The 13632-nt window shown below is 39.0% G+C and overlaps 1 protein-coding gene across 11 annotated transcripts in view; it reads right to left on the reverse strand.

The window, feature by feature from the left end:
- Window positions 1-958: 958 nt before the first annotated feature.
- Window positions 959-13632, reverse strand: part of ELAVL4 (ELAV like RNA binding protein 4) — an 81891-nt gene continuing 69217 nt past the window's right edge. For 9 of the 11 annotated variants that reach the window (XM_061451299.1, XM_061451295.1, XM_061451292.1 and 6 more), the window contains exons 4-7: window positions 9614-9767; window positions 9003-9228; window positions 7577-7615; window positions 959-3242 (exon numbers count right to left, since the gene is read on the reverse strand). In XM_061451299.1, coding sequence (XP_061307283.1) covers window positions 2894-3242; window positions 7577-7615; window positions 9003-9228; window positions 9614-9767 — 768 coding nt within the window. In that variant the 3' untranslated portion in view covers window positions 959-2893. The remainder of the gene's footprint in view (window positions 3243-7576; window positions 7616-9002; window positions 9229-9613; window positions 9768-13632) is intronic. The other 2 variants (XM_061451290.1, XM_061451291.1) reach the window with 2 other exon arrangements.

Raw genomic sequence — 13632 nt, forward strand, 5'->3', positions numbered from 1 at the left:
GTACAGTAGATATGTACACTGTTTCATACCGCATGACATTTGTTGCATATTCATAGAAAAGTCAAACTAAATGATGGTTTAAAACCTGTATTAATGCTGAAATTTGCTTGCTGCTTTTGTTAAGTGTTGAATATTGACTGAGTTAATATTTTCATTGTGTAAAAATACTGTATATAGTAGAAACCCTTCAATATCTTCCACATTCAAATAAATGAAGTTACAGTTTGGTATTTGGAGTTCAACATCTTAAATTAAATGACCGATTCTTTCTAACCTCGAGAAGGAAAAACAAACAACGAATATGCTCTGTCTGGTTTGACGAGCACGTTCCTTGAAGACCTTGCTTCTGAAATCAAGACTCTAACATCTACCTCAACTGAGGTGTGCTGGGATTACTAAAACATCTGAACACGGTTAAAAAGGTGGAAAGTCCATAGCCATTCTACACACTTTCATTTATTGTCTGGACAATTAAAGTACAAATAATTCAAACACAACAAGGTTATGAAAAAAACATTTACAATACTTTCCCTCAGAAATGATCTAAACTAGCAAGGTTAACATGAAGTCATTCATTATAACTAAAGTATACAACTGCCTGGTCCTAAGAAAGATTTTTTAAATTATTATTATTATTCAGATAGTAAAACACATCGTAGAGAAAAGATTCTGACATGCCTTCCCCACTAATGCTTAGCAAATGCATCAAAACTTTCCCAGCAAACTGCGCTCATTCATAGCAGATGATGTATAAAGGTTTCCCTGAACATTGAATGAGTGTTCCTTTAAACTAAAATCTAACATTGTTAAAGTAAAAAACTGATAAAATTATGATGCAGCCTTTGCTTTAGTTATTTGTCTACTACAAAAGTTTGCCTCTTCAGTGTGAAAAAACAATACTTAGTCTACATGCAGTTAGTGGGTATAGCATGGAAAAAATGCACAAAATAAGCACAAGTTATAAATAACCATAACGTTTTATTACCATTAAGACTAAACTTGTATTGAAAAGATTTTATATAACAAGACAAGAAAAGCAATAGCAAATTTAACTATCAACTAGATTATGCATAGCGAGTAACTGTTTCTAGTACTCAGGGAAGAGCATGACCCTTTTTTGTTTTAAATATATAACCGTACAAAGCACAAACATACTAAAATGATCAGTGCACTGGACATGGGAGAGCACCCCCTCAGTCATTTTGTTCCCTTAGCTCTGTTTTCCCCAATCTGAATTACATTAAAATAAAGACCCAGTTGTTTTCTTTTCTACTGTGCAGTAAGAAAAAATATTCACAACAAACATGACAATATATCAAACAATATTTCTACACAAGTTACCTTGATACCTCTGTCACTTAAGTATCATAAGAAAACATTTTAAGACATATACAAACAAAACTAGCAAAGTGTTACAACTTATAATAAATTAACCAAAAGAAAAAATAACTTTATATATATATATATTTATATTATATATACACATACACACACAACAAAATGACACAATAATATGCTTCTTCCCATAGTTTAAGTAAACAAATAAGTAGACTAGCCAAACTAGCTATATTTGATTTTGGCCATATGCATCACATCGGCAATTAAATAAATAAGTGTTTCAAGCAACATAAACAGTGTTCCAAATGTGCCAACACAGCCCAATTATATTAGCTTGGGCTATAAAGTGAATTTGAAAATTCTTAACAAATTTAAAGCAAATGTATTTTTTTCTAAACACATTACATTTAACTATGATACTAAGATATGTAAATAATTTTGTAGCACCTACTGCTCAAACCAAGGAAGTTTTTGATCAAAAAATTAATTTTTTTAACTTTTGTTCTGCTGATATCCCATACTGATGACTTAAAGAAAAACCGTCTTGCAACTCATCTCCTTGCTTTTGGGTTTTGACTGTGGGTAACTGCGTGCCTGGGAAGAACACTCTCCCGTACTGTATTTAATATTTTTATTACATGCTATGAAAAGATACGAAGATCATCTGTTTGTAGCCCATCCTTCAAAAAACAATCTACTAATCCAGTTTAAAACACACATCTTGATCTCTAAAAAGTTACCAGTGCAGTATGAACATGACAAAGTTGTCAATTTCCCCTAAATTAGCCAGTCAAAATATTTTTTTCTCAAATCCAGATTCTCTTGTAAAAATTCTTTATATTTTATAAAAATAGATTTTTCTTGAAACCCATTTTCAGCAAAGAGACCACCTCTTTGGCAACATTGTTAATGTTATTTAAATTGTTATGTCATCAGGTATCCCCCTTTACCCCATTCCCTAACAGAAGACTGTTTAGTTCACATGATACAAAAGAAAAAAGGAAAAATAAAAAAAGTTGCAAAATTATGTTTTTTTTGCAATTTTTATTGTTCCTCTTTAATTTGTGTGGGGGGTTTACCAATCTGATTCAATCGATGTTGTTTCCTTTGTTTTTTTTTGAAAAGAAGAAAAGAAAAGAAAAATCTTTTGTTCTCGCTTTTTAATCCCATTAGTTCGTAAAAACTGTTTTTGTTTTCTTATTTTTTTCAAATGAGTGAATGGTCATCTTAAAAAGACCCACCTTCAAGGAAGGTAGTAAAACTAGCTGGCCGGGTAAAAATCCCTGCACATTGTTATCTATGTATATTATATTCAACAACGACAGCTATGAAAGAACATTCAATGCATCAAAGGTTTTTTTTGTTTTTTTTTCTAAGCATTATAAAATCCTTTCCTGTTCCTCACAGGATATCCAATGTTTTAATACTTAGGCAACACTGGCTTATAAAGTCCATGGTTGAATATAAGCCTTGAAGAGTTTTTATTTTTTTTTTGTTTTGTTTTGTTCGTATATATATTTATATATATATATTTTAGTAAGTAAGGATATGAAATTCAGGATTTGTGGGTTTTATTGGTTTTAAAGGAAACTTGCAATACTCTGTCTCCTAAACGGTATCCATTAAGGCTGGCAATCGCCATGGCAGCTTCGTCGTAGTTGGTCATGGTGACAAAGCCAAATCCCTTGCACTTGTTGGTGTTGAAATCACGGATCACCTTCACGTTATTGACTGCTCCAAAGGGACCAAACAACTGCCACAGCACGCTCTCGTCGGAGTCGGGAGACAAGTTGTAGACAAAGATACACCATCCAGTCCCAGTGTGACCAGGGATATTCATTCCGACAAGGCTCGTCATACCATCAATTGTGATCGGAGAAAACCTACCAAGTAAAAAGACGGGTCTATTCTAAATATATCTCTTGGCACAAGCTACATGGAACCAAGACTCTAAAGTAAGTAAGCCAATGGTAATGAAGGTTCTTGATCCTATCCCTGGAAGATGACTACACTGCTACTTTTGGTCTCTACTTAAGTGGAGGGGGGCTGTACCAGACCAAACCTGGGCATCAATGAGTCTCCCTTCAAGGATAAGGCCTACTTCGATGTATACTAAGATCTAATAAAAGAAATGCTTAAGGACAATCTAAGCCCAAAAGGGCCTGTAAATGCTGCTATAAACACAAGTTCATTTAAAGAAGCCTGTAGGAATTGGCTACCTATTTCCACCACTAAAATAATGTAGTTTCAGGGAAATGGAGATCCTAAACTTTACCTCTTACTAGCTGGTAGTGAAAAAAAAAAAAAACCCTAACAAATTTACGACTTTAAAAGATTATAATATGAAATGCCACTGCCATGTGGCCTCTCTAGCTAAAATTACTAAATACCAGATTTAGAGAGATGTCTAACTGGTAGCTTTTAATTCCCCTCCTAACATAGCCCTTAACTGACATACACTGGGAAAAGAAATCCAGGTAATAAAGAAGTCCTAAAGCTGGCCACATATTCAAGGAGATTTATGCAGCAATTGTAGGGTAAGTAAAACAGTGCACAAATATAATTAATGAGCATGTCAACTAATACCTTCATACTGTTGAGACTTCGTGACAGGCTCTTAGGTTCTTCGGGTGGTCAATGCAGAGACAAGCTCCTAGAAATCTAATACAGAACCCTAACTTTTCTCTCCCTATCGACTTTTGGGACCAGTTTCCTCTAGCTTGAACATCTGAACTGGGAAGCTAAAGCCAGGTAGCATGTTTATGAACACGGAACCATCACACAGTAACACAGGCTGGGCAGGATCTGTGTAGCTCATCTGATCAACCTCCGGCTCAAAGCGAGGATGACTTCTCAGTTTACATCAGATGCTCATGGCCTTACAGAGGGAAGTCTGGAAGTCTTCAAGGACGGGAACTCCACCCCTGCAGCCCCTGCTCCAGGGCTCCACCATCCTCACTGTAAATGATTTTCCCTTATACTCAGTTGAATTTCCCCCGTTCCTGCTACCTCTTGTCCTTTTGCAGTTGAGCTCCAAGAAGAGATCAGCTTCATCTTTCTAGTGCCCCTTGTAGGTAGCTAAGGACAGCAGCCAAGGGCTCAACTCTCAATTTGCCTTTCCTGAATTTCACCATGTTCCTCCAGCTTGTCAAGGTCTCCCCGATGGCACCCGTGGCCAAGAGCACAGTGACTGCCCCTGTTCCCTCACCAATTTAGTGTCACCAGCTAATGCAAGGAGGGCGCGCTGCAGCCCGTGACTCAGGTTATTAATGAAGATGTTAAGCGGTATCAGCCCTCAGGATCAACATAATTTTCCTTTCATCAGTTAAAAAAAAAAAGTGACATGCTTTCTGAAGCTACACTTTGGGATAGGTTTTAAAATAACAACTGCACAGAGGAAACGTCTTAATAAAAAAAAAAAAATCCAGTTTCCCATGTACCTTCAATATGATGAGTTTTAATACCAGAACTGAATAATAATTCCTCAGGAGTTTGAGTGATGACTGAGGGAGTGGAGGGGGGAAACTCAGCGTTGCTGAGTAAGCTCTTGCACTCTCCAAAACTTATCCTTTTACGCTTGTAATATTTCCACACACATTTAGCAGTCTGCACAATATTATGCCGTGTATATTAAATAGCCATAAAAGAAACTACACACCTGATGGCTGCCCACCATTCTGTCGATTCCTGATGGCACTTTATATGCACATTCAAGGAAAAAAGGCACTTGGAATATATATCTTATGCTGAGGAGAGTCACTGGGGTGTAGCTACAGTATAAATGAGCAGCTCAGAAACGCTCACAGTACTGGATCCTCAGACCTCCGTACAGGCTTGCAGACAGTTTATTAAAGGTATGTGGCAATTTTCCAACTGAACTTCACTTTTGCAATTCCTACTCTCATCATCTTTTTAGTTTCTCTCCCACATCCTGAAACTAATAACATTATCATAATGGCTCAGCACGGCTCTAACCCACGGTATTTCCCCAGCTGCTGAAAAGCAAGGCAGAAGGTGGACAAGGCCGATTTATACTGTTCCTTCCACCTTATGTGGAATCATAAATAGAGCAGCCAAGACCAAGACCAAGTCAACAGCTTTAACTTCTTCTGAGATTTGGAAGATAGGACTTTAAGCCCATTGTTGACAAGTGCCAGCTGTGCTAGTAACACACATGAACCAGAAAATGCTTCTCTTCTGCCATGTTTAATTTAACATGAAGTACAAAACTAATGCATATGCTACCCTGAAAGTGATGTTTATTGTAAAATCTGGACATCCCAAAGCTGTGCGTATCACAGAGTATGTTACGGAGTTTTGCAGGAATGCTGCACTGAGGTGTAAAGGGTTAAGGTTTCATGCAATTTACTGGAGAGCAGCTTTTCCCTGGAAACTTTTAGGGAAGCAGTTTTCAGCTGCTTTCAGCTGTTTATGTACCATGAGCACAGGAGCTGCCTTAAATCCAAGAAAGCATGCACAAAACTAGTGCAAGTGTACTGACACAAATACAAGATACCCTATTGCGTAAGTAGTTCTGCTACTAGCAAGTGACCTGGAATTAGCGTCAGTAAAACCTTTGTTCCACGTCAACACATCTCCTTTTCCATCAGTACCAAATACTTGATAAAGGGAAAGAAAGAACTGACCCCCAAACCCAGGAATGCCACAATACAGAGACAGTTTCAGAAGTTTTTATCAATACATTGTTTTTTTTTTTGTGACCCTATAAATTACAGGGTTTGCTAGTCCAAGTTTTCAAGATTTTCAAGATATGAACTAATTTAAGACGCCTACAAAACACTGTTGTGATTTAAGACTAATACTATAGCCTCTGAATATTACAAAAGCAGATGCATAACTTATAAAGGCATGTAACTCACTCTCCTTCCCTCTGTAGGTCTTATGACATCCAAATTCAAACCCTCACTAGTTCAGACTAAGCCCTGTTTGTTCAGCACCACATACCAGTGCAATTCCAGGGAAGCAGAAGCAGCAAAAACCAAGGGAAAATTCCTGGAACAAACCCGTCCTTCTGACACTGATTTGTGCCTGACAGGTACTTGACACTGAGAGCTTTGCCATGTTTTTGGCAATGTACCAAGAAACAAATGAGATGGGAGAACGCAGGAAAAGCGGTGTGTGATAAGATTAGGTGGTGAGTTCTGACTCATCACATCACCACTAAGGATACTGCAGATGTAACAAATGTACTAATGAACACCAGAAGCAGTGCTTCTGGGAAGACATGCTGCCTCTGCTCTGGCTATTCCCTTTGTGAGTAGTCTTAAGATTTGCATAATAGCTACTGTGGCAGTAGTTAAAACCCATGTTACTGCCCACTACTCGCTAGTGTAAAGATATACTTACCATACCACTTTTACAGGATGAGCTTTAAAAAACAAATCCCAAATAATTGTCACATTTTGTGAGCAGACCATTTCAGAAGATTAAGAAGTATTTTCTCATCTTAAATGTGGGTCACGGCTGGACATCTTATGGTAAACACCAGGAATAAAACTATACTGTTACTGTGCCGTAAGGTTCGCTTGCACGGATGCGTGCCATCAGAAGAAACACTAACAACACGTCAACTCATTTTAGCTATCAAACACTGAACATACTCATGAAACAGCATAAAAGTCTATCACACATGCGTGCACATACATACGGACACACAGAGCTATTTTAAACAAAAACAAAATCTCAAGCACCAATATTAAACCTGTAACAAAAGAAATTCAGGGCTGATTAAGGTGCAGACAGCTGTATTTTCAAGTCAATCTTAAACCAGATGTAAGAGAAAGACAGTCTTAACTGCGAGATTTAGACAACAGCAGCACAATTCTGGTTGAGACTATTAAGATTTCTATTATCAAATCAGAGATTACTTAAAAACTTAATAGTTCTGGTGCTAAATGGGTGCTGGAAAAAGCACCATGTAAGCAGGGCGACTGCAGTCTGAATGCTGGGAGCTGCTGCACCTAAACCATTTGAGAAGCCCACCTGTAAATAAAAATAAAAGGTGAAACAAAAAACCCCAAAGAATCTGCATGTGTGGCCTTTAAAGTAACAAAACCAACTGAAGTCCAAACTTAAAAAGAATTTGACATGCTGGTGGAAGAAAAGAAGGAATTAAACAAAAAAAAAAAGAAAATAAAGTTAGTGCATTAAAAAAAATAAATTGTAGCACCAATCTGTGCCAACACGGACATCTGGCAATCTGTGGAATTCTAATTACCTCTTTACGCCATAGGCCATATTAAGCAAATTGTCCAGCCTGAAAAGAGAAGGAGGGTCTTTGGGTTAATGTCTCACAGATGGCAAGATCGCTCAATGGAACTATTATTAATAGCGTTCCATTTTCAAAGAAGAAACGTTCAACAAGTTTCCCACACATCTAAGGAGCCTAACAACTCCCGGCCTGCTTTGTTAAGTCTGAGGTTGTGCTTAAATCTCCACCACAGCATTTATTTTTAACTTGTCTATGCTTTTTTTGTGAAAAATCTTCATTTCCAGGGTTTGGTTTTAAAAAAAAATCCACTTCTGATGTATCCTTTTTGGACAGTGTTAGTATGAAATCTGTGCAAACAGTTCAACTGTTCACCTTGCAGTTAACTTGGGAATAAAATGTTACAGTCCAAAATTGCTGGAATTGGGAAAATTCTTGATTCTAACTGCTTTAACGTAATACTCTCCACACTATATTACATGTATTTAGCATTAATCCTCCATGATACGTCAATCTAAACGACCACCAAATTTTATACAGAATATAATCATCTGCTTTCTGTGAGAGTACAATAAAGACCTTCTGTCCATGGAAGGATTCAGTGACAATCTCAATGGACACAGCTGCGTGCCAAAGACAAAAACGAGTGTAAATTTAATGCATCTGAAGACTTTTTTAATGATCTTGAATTCATTAGCACTTTTCATCACTGAAAACCTAAATTTACTTTTGAAAAACCCTCTAAAGCCAGGATGCAACTCAGTTCTGTGAGTACGTCCAAGTTTCTTTTTTGAAGGCAGACCTTTTATTTGAATGCTAGGTTGCCTGAAAATTACTAAATATAAAAGTAATGAGGACATCATGTATTGCTAACTCTGGCTTATGTATCAGATGGAAACAGTATATTCAGAATGCAAAGCATAAAACATCCCCGAAAGCATCTGAAGACTCACACCAAAGACTAATGCAAGGTCTCTGTACTAGGAGCAGATATCTCAGGCTAATAAATTTAATGATACTGCTGCTGACTGGAACAGACTCAGCTTTTTTCCTGCTACCAATCCACTGTCATTAACATCAAAGTCTAAGCTGCATCAAAACTGTAATAATACAGCAGAAACTAAAAGCATTACCAAAAAAAAAAGAGAGAGAACAGGGTAGTTGCTACTCATTTGATTATCAGTGTAACTCTTATTCTGTCCTCCCTTTTTCTATGAGCCTTCACGAGATCTGATTGTACAGTACTTCAGCTGTTTTAGTAAATACAACATGACTACTGCTGTCAGCAGATTTTCCTCCTCATTCTCCAGGAAAGAATATTTAATTTTACAAAGAAAATCAGGTCAGCCTACGCAACTAAAGCATATTTTCCTGCATAGCACCTGCCCCACACTGTCATAGCTGGTGGAACTTCAGGTCTTTTCCAGGTAATTACCTGAATCTCTGAGCCTGGTGGTGAAGTGGTCCAGGGTAGCGTCTGTTGGGAGACTGATACAGCTGTGAAAGGAGTGCCTGGCTTGTTTTCTGGCTGGGGTTATTGGCAAACTTCACAGTAATTGGTTCTGTAGCACCACTAGGCTTCTGGCCATTTAGTCCCTTTATGGCTTCTTCTGCCTCTATTCTCTTATCAAAACGGATAAATCCCACACCTCGAGAAACCCCTGGGAAGTAAAGACATGTGAACAGATGAATATTTGTAGGAACAGCCTTATCTATGTTAACAAACATGAACTGAATATTTGTTGTCACTGCACAGAATGCATGGCTTGCAAATCAAGGGAAATCCTATAAAGACAAACACTCTTCCCCATCTGTATTCTCCAGAATCAGCCCCTACCATATTTAATATAACGCTTTGAAGTAACCATTTTGCATTTTGAGATCCCTCATTAAAGAGGCAGTAGTTATGCCTCCAAACAGTTACAACACTCAAAGAACCAGCTACTGCATCTTACACTAAACATCACACTGTCTTGAAACCCAACTGCCAACGAGTTCACTATATGCAGAAAAACATGCATCTATCAAGGAAAGTTTTCTTTTAACCTGTGACTTGATCAACCAGAATCCGTGAGGTGATGATGCGCCCATATTGTGAGAATAACTGCTCTAATTCTTTCTGGGTCATTGTTTTCGGAAGGCCGCTGACATACAAGTTCGCATCTCTGATTGATGCTGAACTCGGACGGGCATACGACACCTATGAAGGAAAGGAAAGACATGTTAGTAAGCTAGGGCCACCCCCTGCATTTTAAATGGACAGATTATTTTCTGTTCTTTCACAGGCAACAACCCTCGAGTTCAGATGTTACCTGTTGTGCAACATCAACAAAGCCAGGAAAGGCTGGAAGAACAGACGAAAGGGCTCTTCAAGCGCAGTCATAAAGTAACTATTGTTCAGAGGTAGATTAACGTGCAGCTTCCTACGCATGGCTTTGTAAATTTACCCCTATAGATTGTGGGTGTATGGATGATTTACTGTATCCAACATAGCACTCCGAAGTTCCAGCATGTTTTTCTACCCAGCATCCCCCCTCCCTCCAAGAGTCTGAAACAAATCAGGTTATTTGTGGAGTGATCTTTTGTGCTATTTCTCTTTGTGTTTTCACCCTGAGCTGGCAAGATCTATTCTGGATGAACAGTAAAGTACTGGTGAAATTAGACTAAATAAACATCTGCTCAGGGAAGTGTGTACTGACACCGATTGTCTATCTGCAATTCATCACAAGAAGTTCCCTTGCACTGTGAGTCCACAACCAGGCCACAAAATATTATGACCAAGCAACCAAGAAAATGTTGAGTTCCAACTGCATGTATGCTGTTGGAAAATTATTAAATCAAGACTCTCTCAACTGTTCTTCTATCTATGAATCAGATTTATAATTATAATATGTGCATAAAAAGCCTTCTGCACTTTTAAAATATATACATTTAGAATATACACATTTAACATAATAAAAATACTTCCCGGATAAAGCCTTAATGGCAAGTATTCAGCGTGGATCGTGAAGAATTGCTTTGCAGCACATCTGAAATAGCATTGGATCCAAACCTGAATATTTTGCACTTCATCTTGACTTATTTAAATATCAACAGATCAGTACATTCCTGCGTTATGCCTTAAAATGTGCCTTGGAAGGAAATGGAGGGGTCCCCGTCATGAATACAATGCATTCAGCAATTGTCTTCCCCTTTTCCTGAGCCTTAGCCCAAACACAAATGATGTCAAATGGATGTCTTTGTGTGTTTTATGTGTCAAAGAGCTGTCTTTATGTGCTCCACACCTAAAAATAGATGCTGACTCAACACAGAAAGTGATGTTAATGACTAATATTTGCTTCCACAATCTTCTCTGAATAACAGCAGACAAACTCCAAAGATTTTGGATTTGAAGGTTTTGGGCAACTTCTTTGTAACTTAGACGCTGGTACATCACCTTTTAAATTTAACATTTGCATTTACAGAGAAAGTGGAAAAGGGAAAGATATGTGAAAAGGAAGTTAAATAAGAAAATCTGCATTAGCTGAGGTAAGCTCAGGCACTCAGAAAAACAGACTTTCTGACCAGAGAAACCTTCAGGTGCTGAGGTCAGTGCTGAAAGGGATGAATATCGGAGTGGAAACTATTTAGTGCCTCAGCGATTCAGGACCTCACAGCCCATGAGCTCCTGATGGGGTGCAGCACTTAAGTCACTTAATTGCTGGTCCCAAACACCCTTGGTACTGCAGGACCAGAATACACATGGCACAGCCTGGCTTTTATGTAACTAAGATCAAGCCAGGTGGTCGGGGAAACCAGAGATAACTGCACTGCGCTTTTCCTTAAAATCACTGTTTTTGACTGTGCTTGGTTGGGTGGTCTCATGTCAGTGGCTTCTCACTTATGCCCTGTGCCGGGGCACTCAGAAAAGCAGACTCTCTCCCACTCTGCAAATGTCTTACCTTGAGAGGGTACTCAAAGGGTTCAGACATCTACAGTTTAACCTACTTCAGGAATAACAGTTTAAAAAACACTTAAGAGCCTCTCTGGAGTTATTGAGAGTTACAGAGACCTTACCTATTCCTCAAAACAGAGAGCTGCAAAATTAATAAAGTTCCTGGGAAAACAGCCAGGGGTTTCCTTTGGGTTTTCTCACTGTGGCACATTCATTAACCAAACGCCACATTACAGGAAAGATGAAAAGTACTGGGATATGCAAAAACCACTGTTTCCCAGAGCACTGAGCGCCTGACGTTTTATATAGATACTTCTACATACAGAAAATGCTCTGCTCTTGTAGGCCCTGCAGACACACAGAGACAGGGGAGACTCCACACACTCAAATCACATGCAAACACCTACCGCCGCTCAGGTCTACCTTTTATTTCCTCCTGCAATCAAACATTCAGGTTGCAGGGGAGTCTGGGCCAAAGAAAGAAGCGGCCAAAAGCAACATCTTTAAAAGCAAGGAGAAAAGGTTGTGAGCTGAATGGACTCAAGGCTAGCGATGTCAATTATTTATCTGCTTTTGAATCTTTTTCATGTTCCCTCTCAGGTCAGCCAATGACAAATTGATCAGTTAGGCTGTGCCATCCTGCTTTCAAGCCATTATTCAGTTAGTTCTGAGGATGGGATGTCTTCCCACGTATTAGCTATCAAAGGAAGAAATCACCCGCCCTGGCCCTCCACTAGACCAGAAGCAACTTGTGCTGTGAAAACTTAAAATGGGAGACAAAACCAGCTCCCATTTTAGCCCTGAAAACTACAAAGCGCTGGGTGAGGATGCTGCATTAATTCTTTATATTCACACTTAAGAACAATTCTTTTGCTCATGGCAGTGTTAGTGCCCTATAATGAAACAGTGTGCTGAAAAAGGGAAGCATGTGGAAATGCCAGCCACCACAAAGAAATTCAAATAAACGAGCTGGAGAACACCAAACTACTGTCTGACCCAGGCATTTCTCAGCATTAAAATGTTTGTCTGCCTGTATGACAGTTGGAGGTCGAATGGGGTTATTTTGCTGTGTAAGATCACTTAGGAGTTCTTCAGTCCAATTTGCAAGGAAGATAATAAAATATTGTACAATTCTTTTTACGGTTTGCTGGCCTCTGATGTTAAGTTTCTATACGTTTATATATTAACTGTGAAAATCTTTCACTAGGATATTTCTCATCTGACAATGAACTGTGTAAGGGCTTCTGTTCGGTGTAAACAGCCATCTCAAGAGTCTGCACCGCTGTCTCCAAACACTAACGCAGAGTCATAAGGTCCAGCATTTCATATCTTCCATGGTAATGCACAGATCTGTTCAGGAGCACAGAAAACATCTCCAAGTTAAAGTAATTATCTTCCTTATTGATTTCCTACCCATTTTGCCACATAGAAAACTCTCTGAAAAATTTCTAACCTCAATACTGTTCAAAAGGTAAATTGAAGCAGCCTGGTCTTTCCAGCTCAGAGCCCACAGCAAAGGCACCCAGAGGCATGAACGCATCCCATTTGTCTTATAGATGCAAGGTGCTGGACGTGTAACAGTAACCATTTAAACACTGACGCTTAACCACTTCACTGCTGCTCACAGAATAGAGTAGGAAAGGACCTTAAGATCATCTAGTTCCAGCCCCCCTGCTGATCCTAAGAGATGCTTTCAGATCATATGCTAACCCTGGACTTTTCAAATATTAAGTCCATTTCTAGAAGCCTTATCCCAAAATTCAACTCCAAATCTGCTCCAAAGAGGAACAGCATCATCCCTCCCTGAAGGATGTGCTCTGCCAGCAGAGCCACCCTGTCCTGGTCTGAACATCTGCTGACAAACAACTTAGCAGCTCATGTCTTTTCCTAAGGACACACACGTCTTGCTCTACATCTACCATTACTCATCTGGTGAACCTGAGACTAGCCATGAGCCTAGTTCTAGTTCTCCACAGCAGCACAGGCATCCACAGGCCACCAAACCACCTACCAATGGTACCTGCAATCCCTGGGACATCTCTCCAGCCACGAGCAGATATGGTGCAGTCAGTGCTGTGTGACTACCTGGGCAGCTTTCAAAAGAGTTTGCCTAACATTCAAAACCTCTGAA

The sequence above is a fragment of the Pezoporus flaviventris genome, unplaced genomic scaffold (assembly GCF_033815535.1).
Source record: "Pezoporus flaviventris isolate CSIRO_AGI_PZ_B2104156 unplaced genomic scaffold, CSIRO_AGI_Pfla_v1 ptg000013l, whole genome shotgun sequence".
Lineage (NCBI taxonomy): Eukaryota > Metazoa > Chordata > Aves > Psittaciformes > Psittacidae > Pezoporus > Pezoporus flaviventris.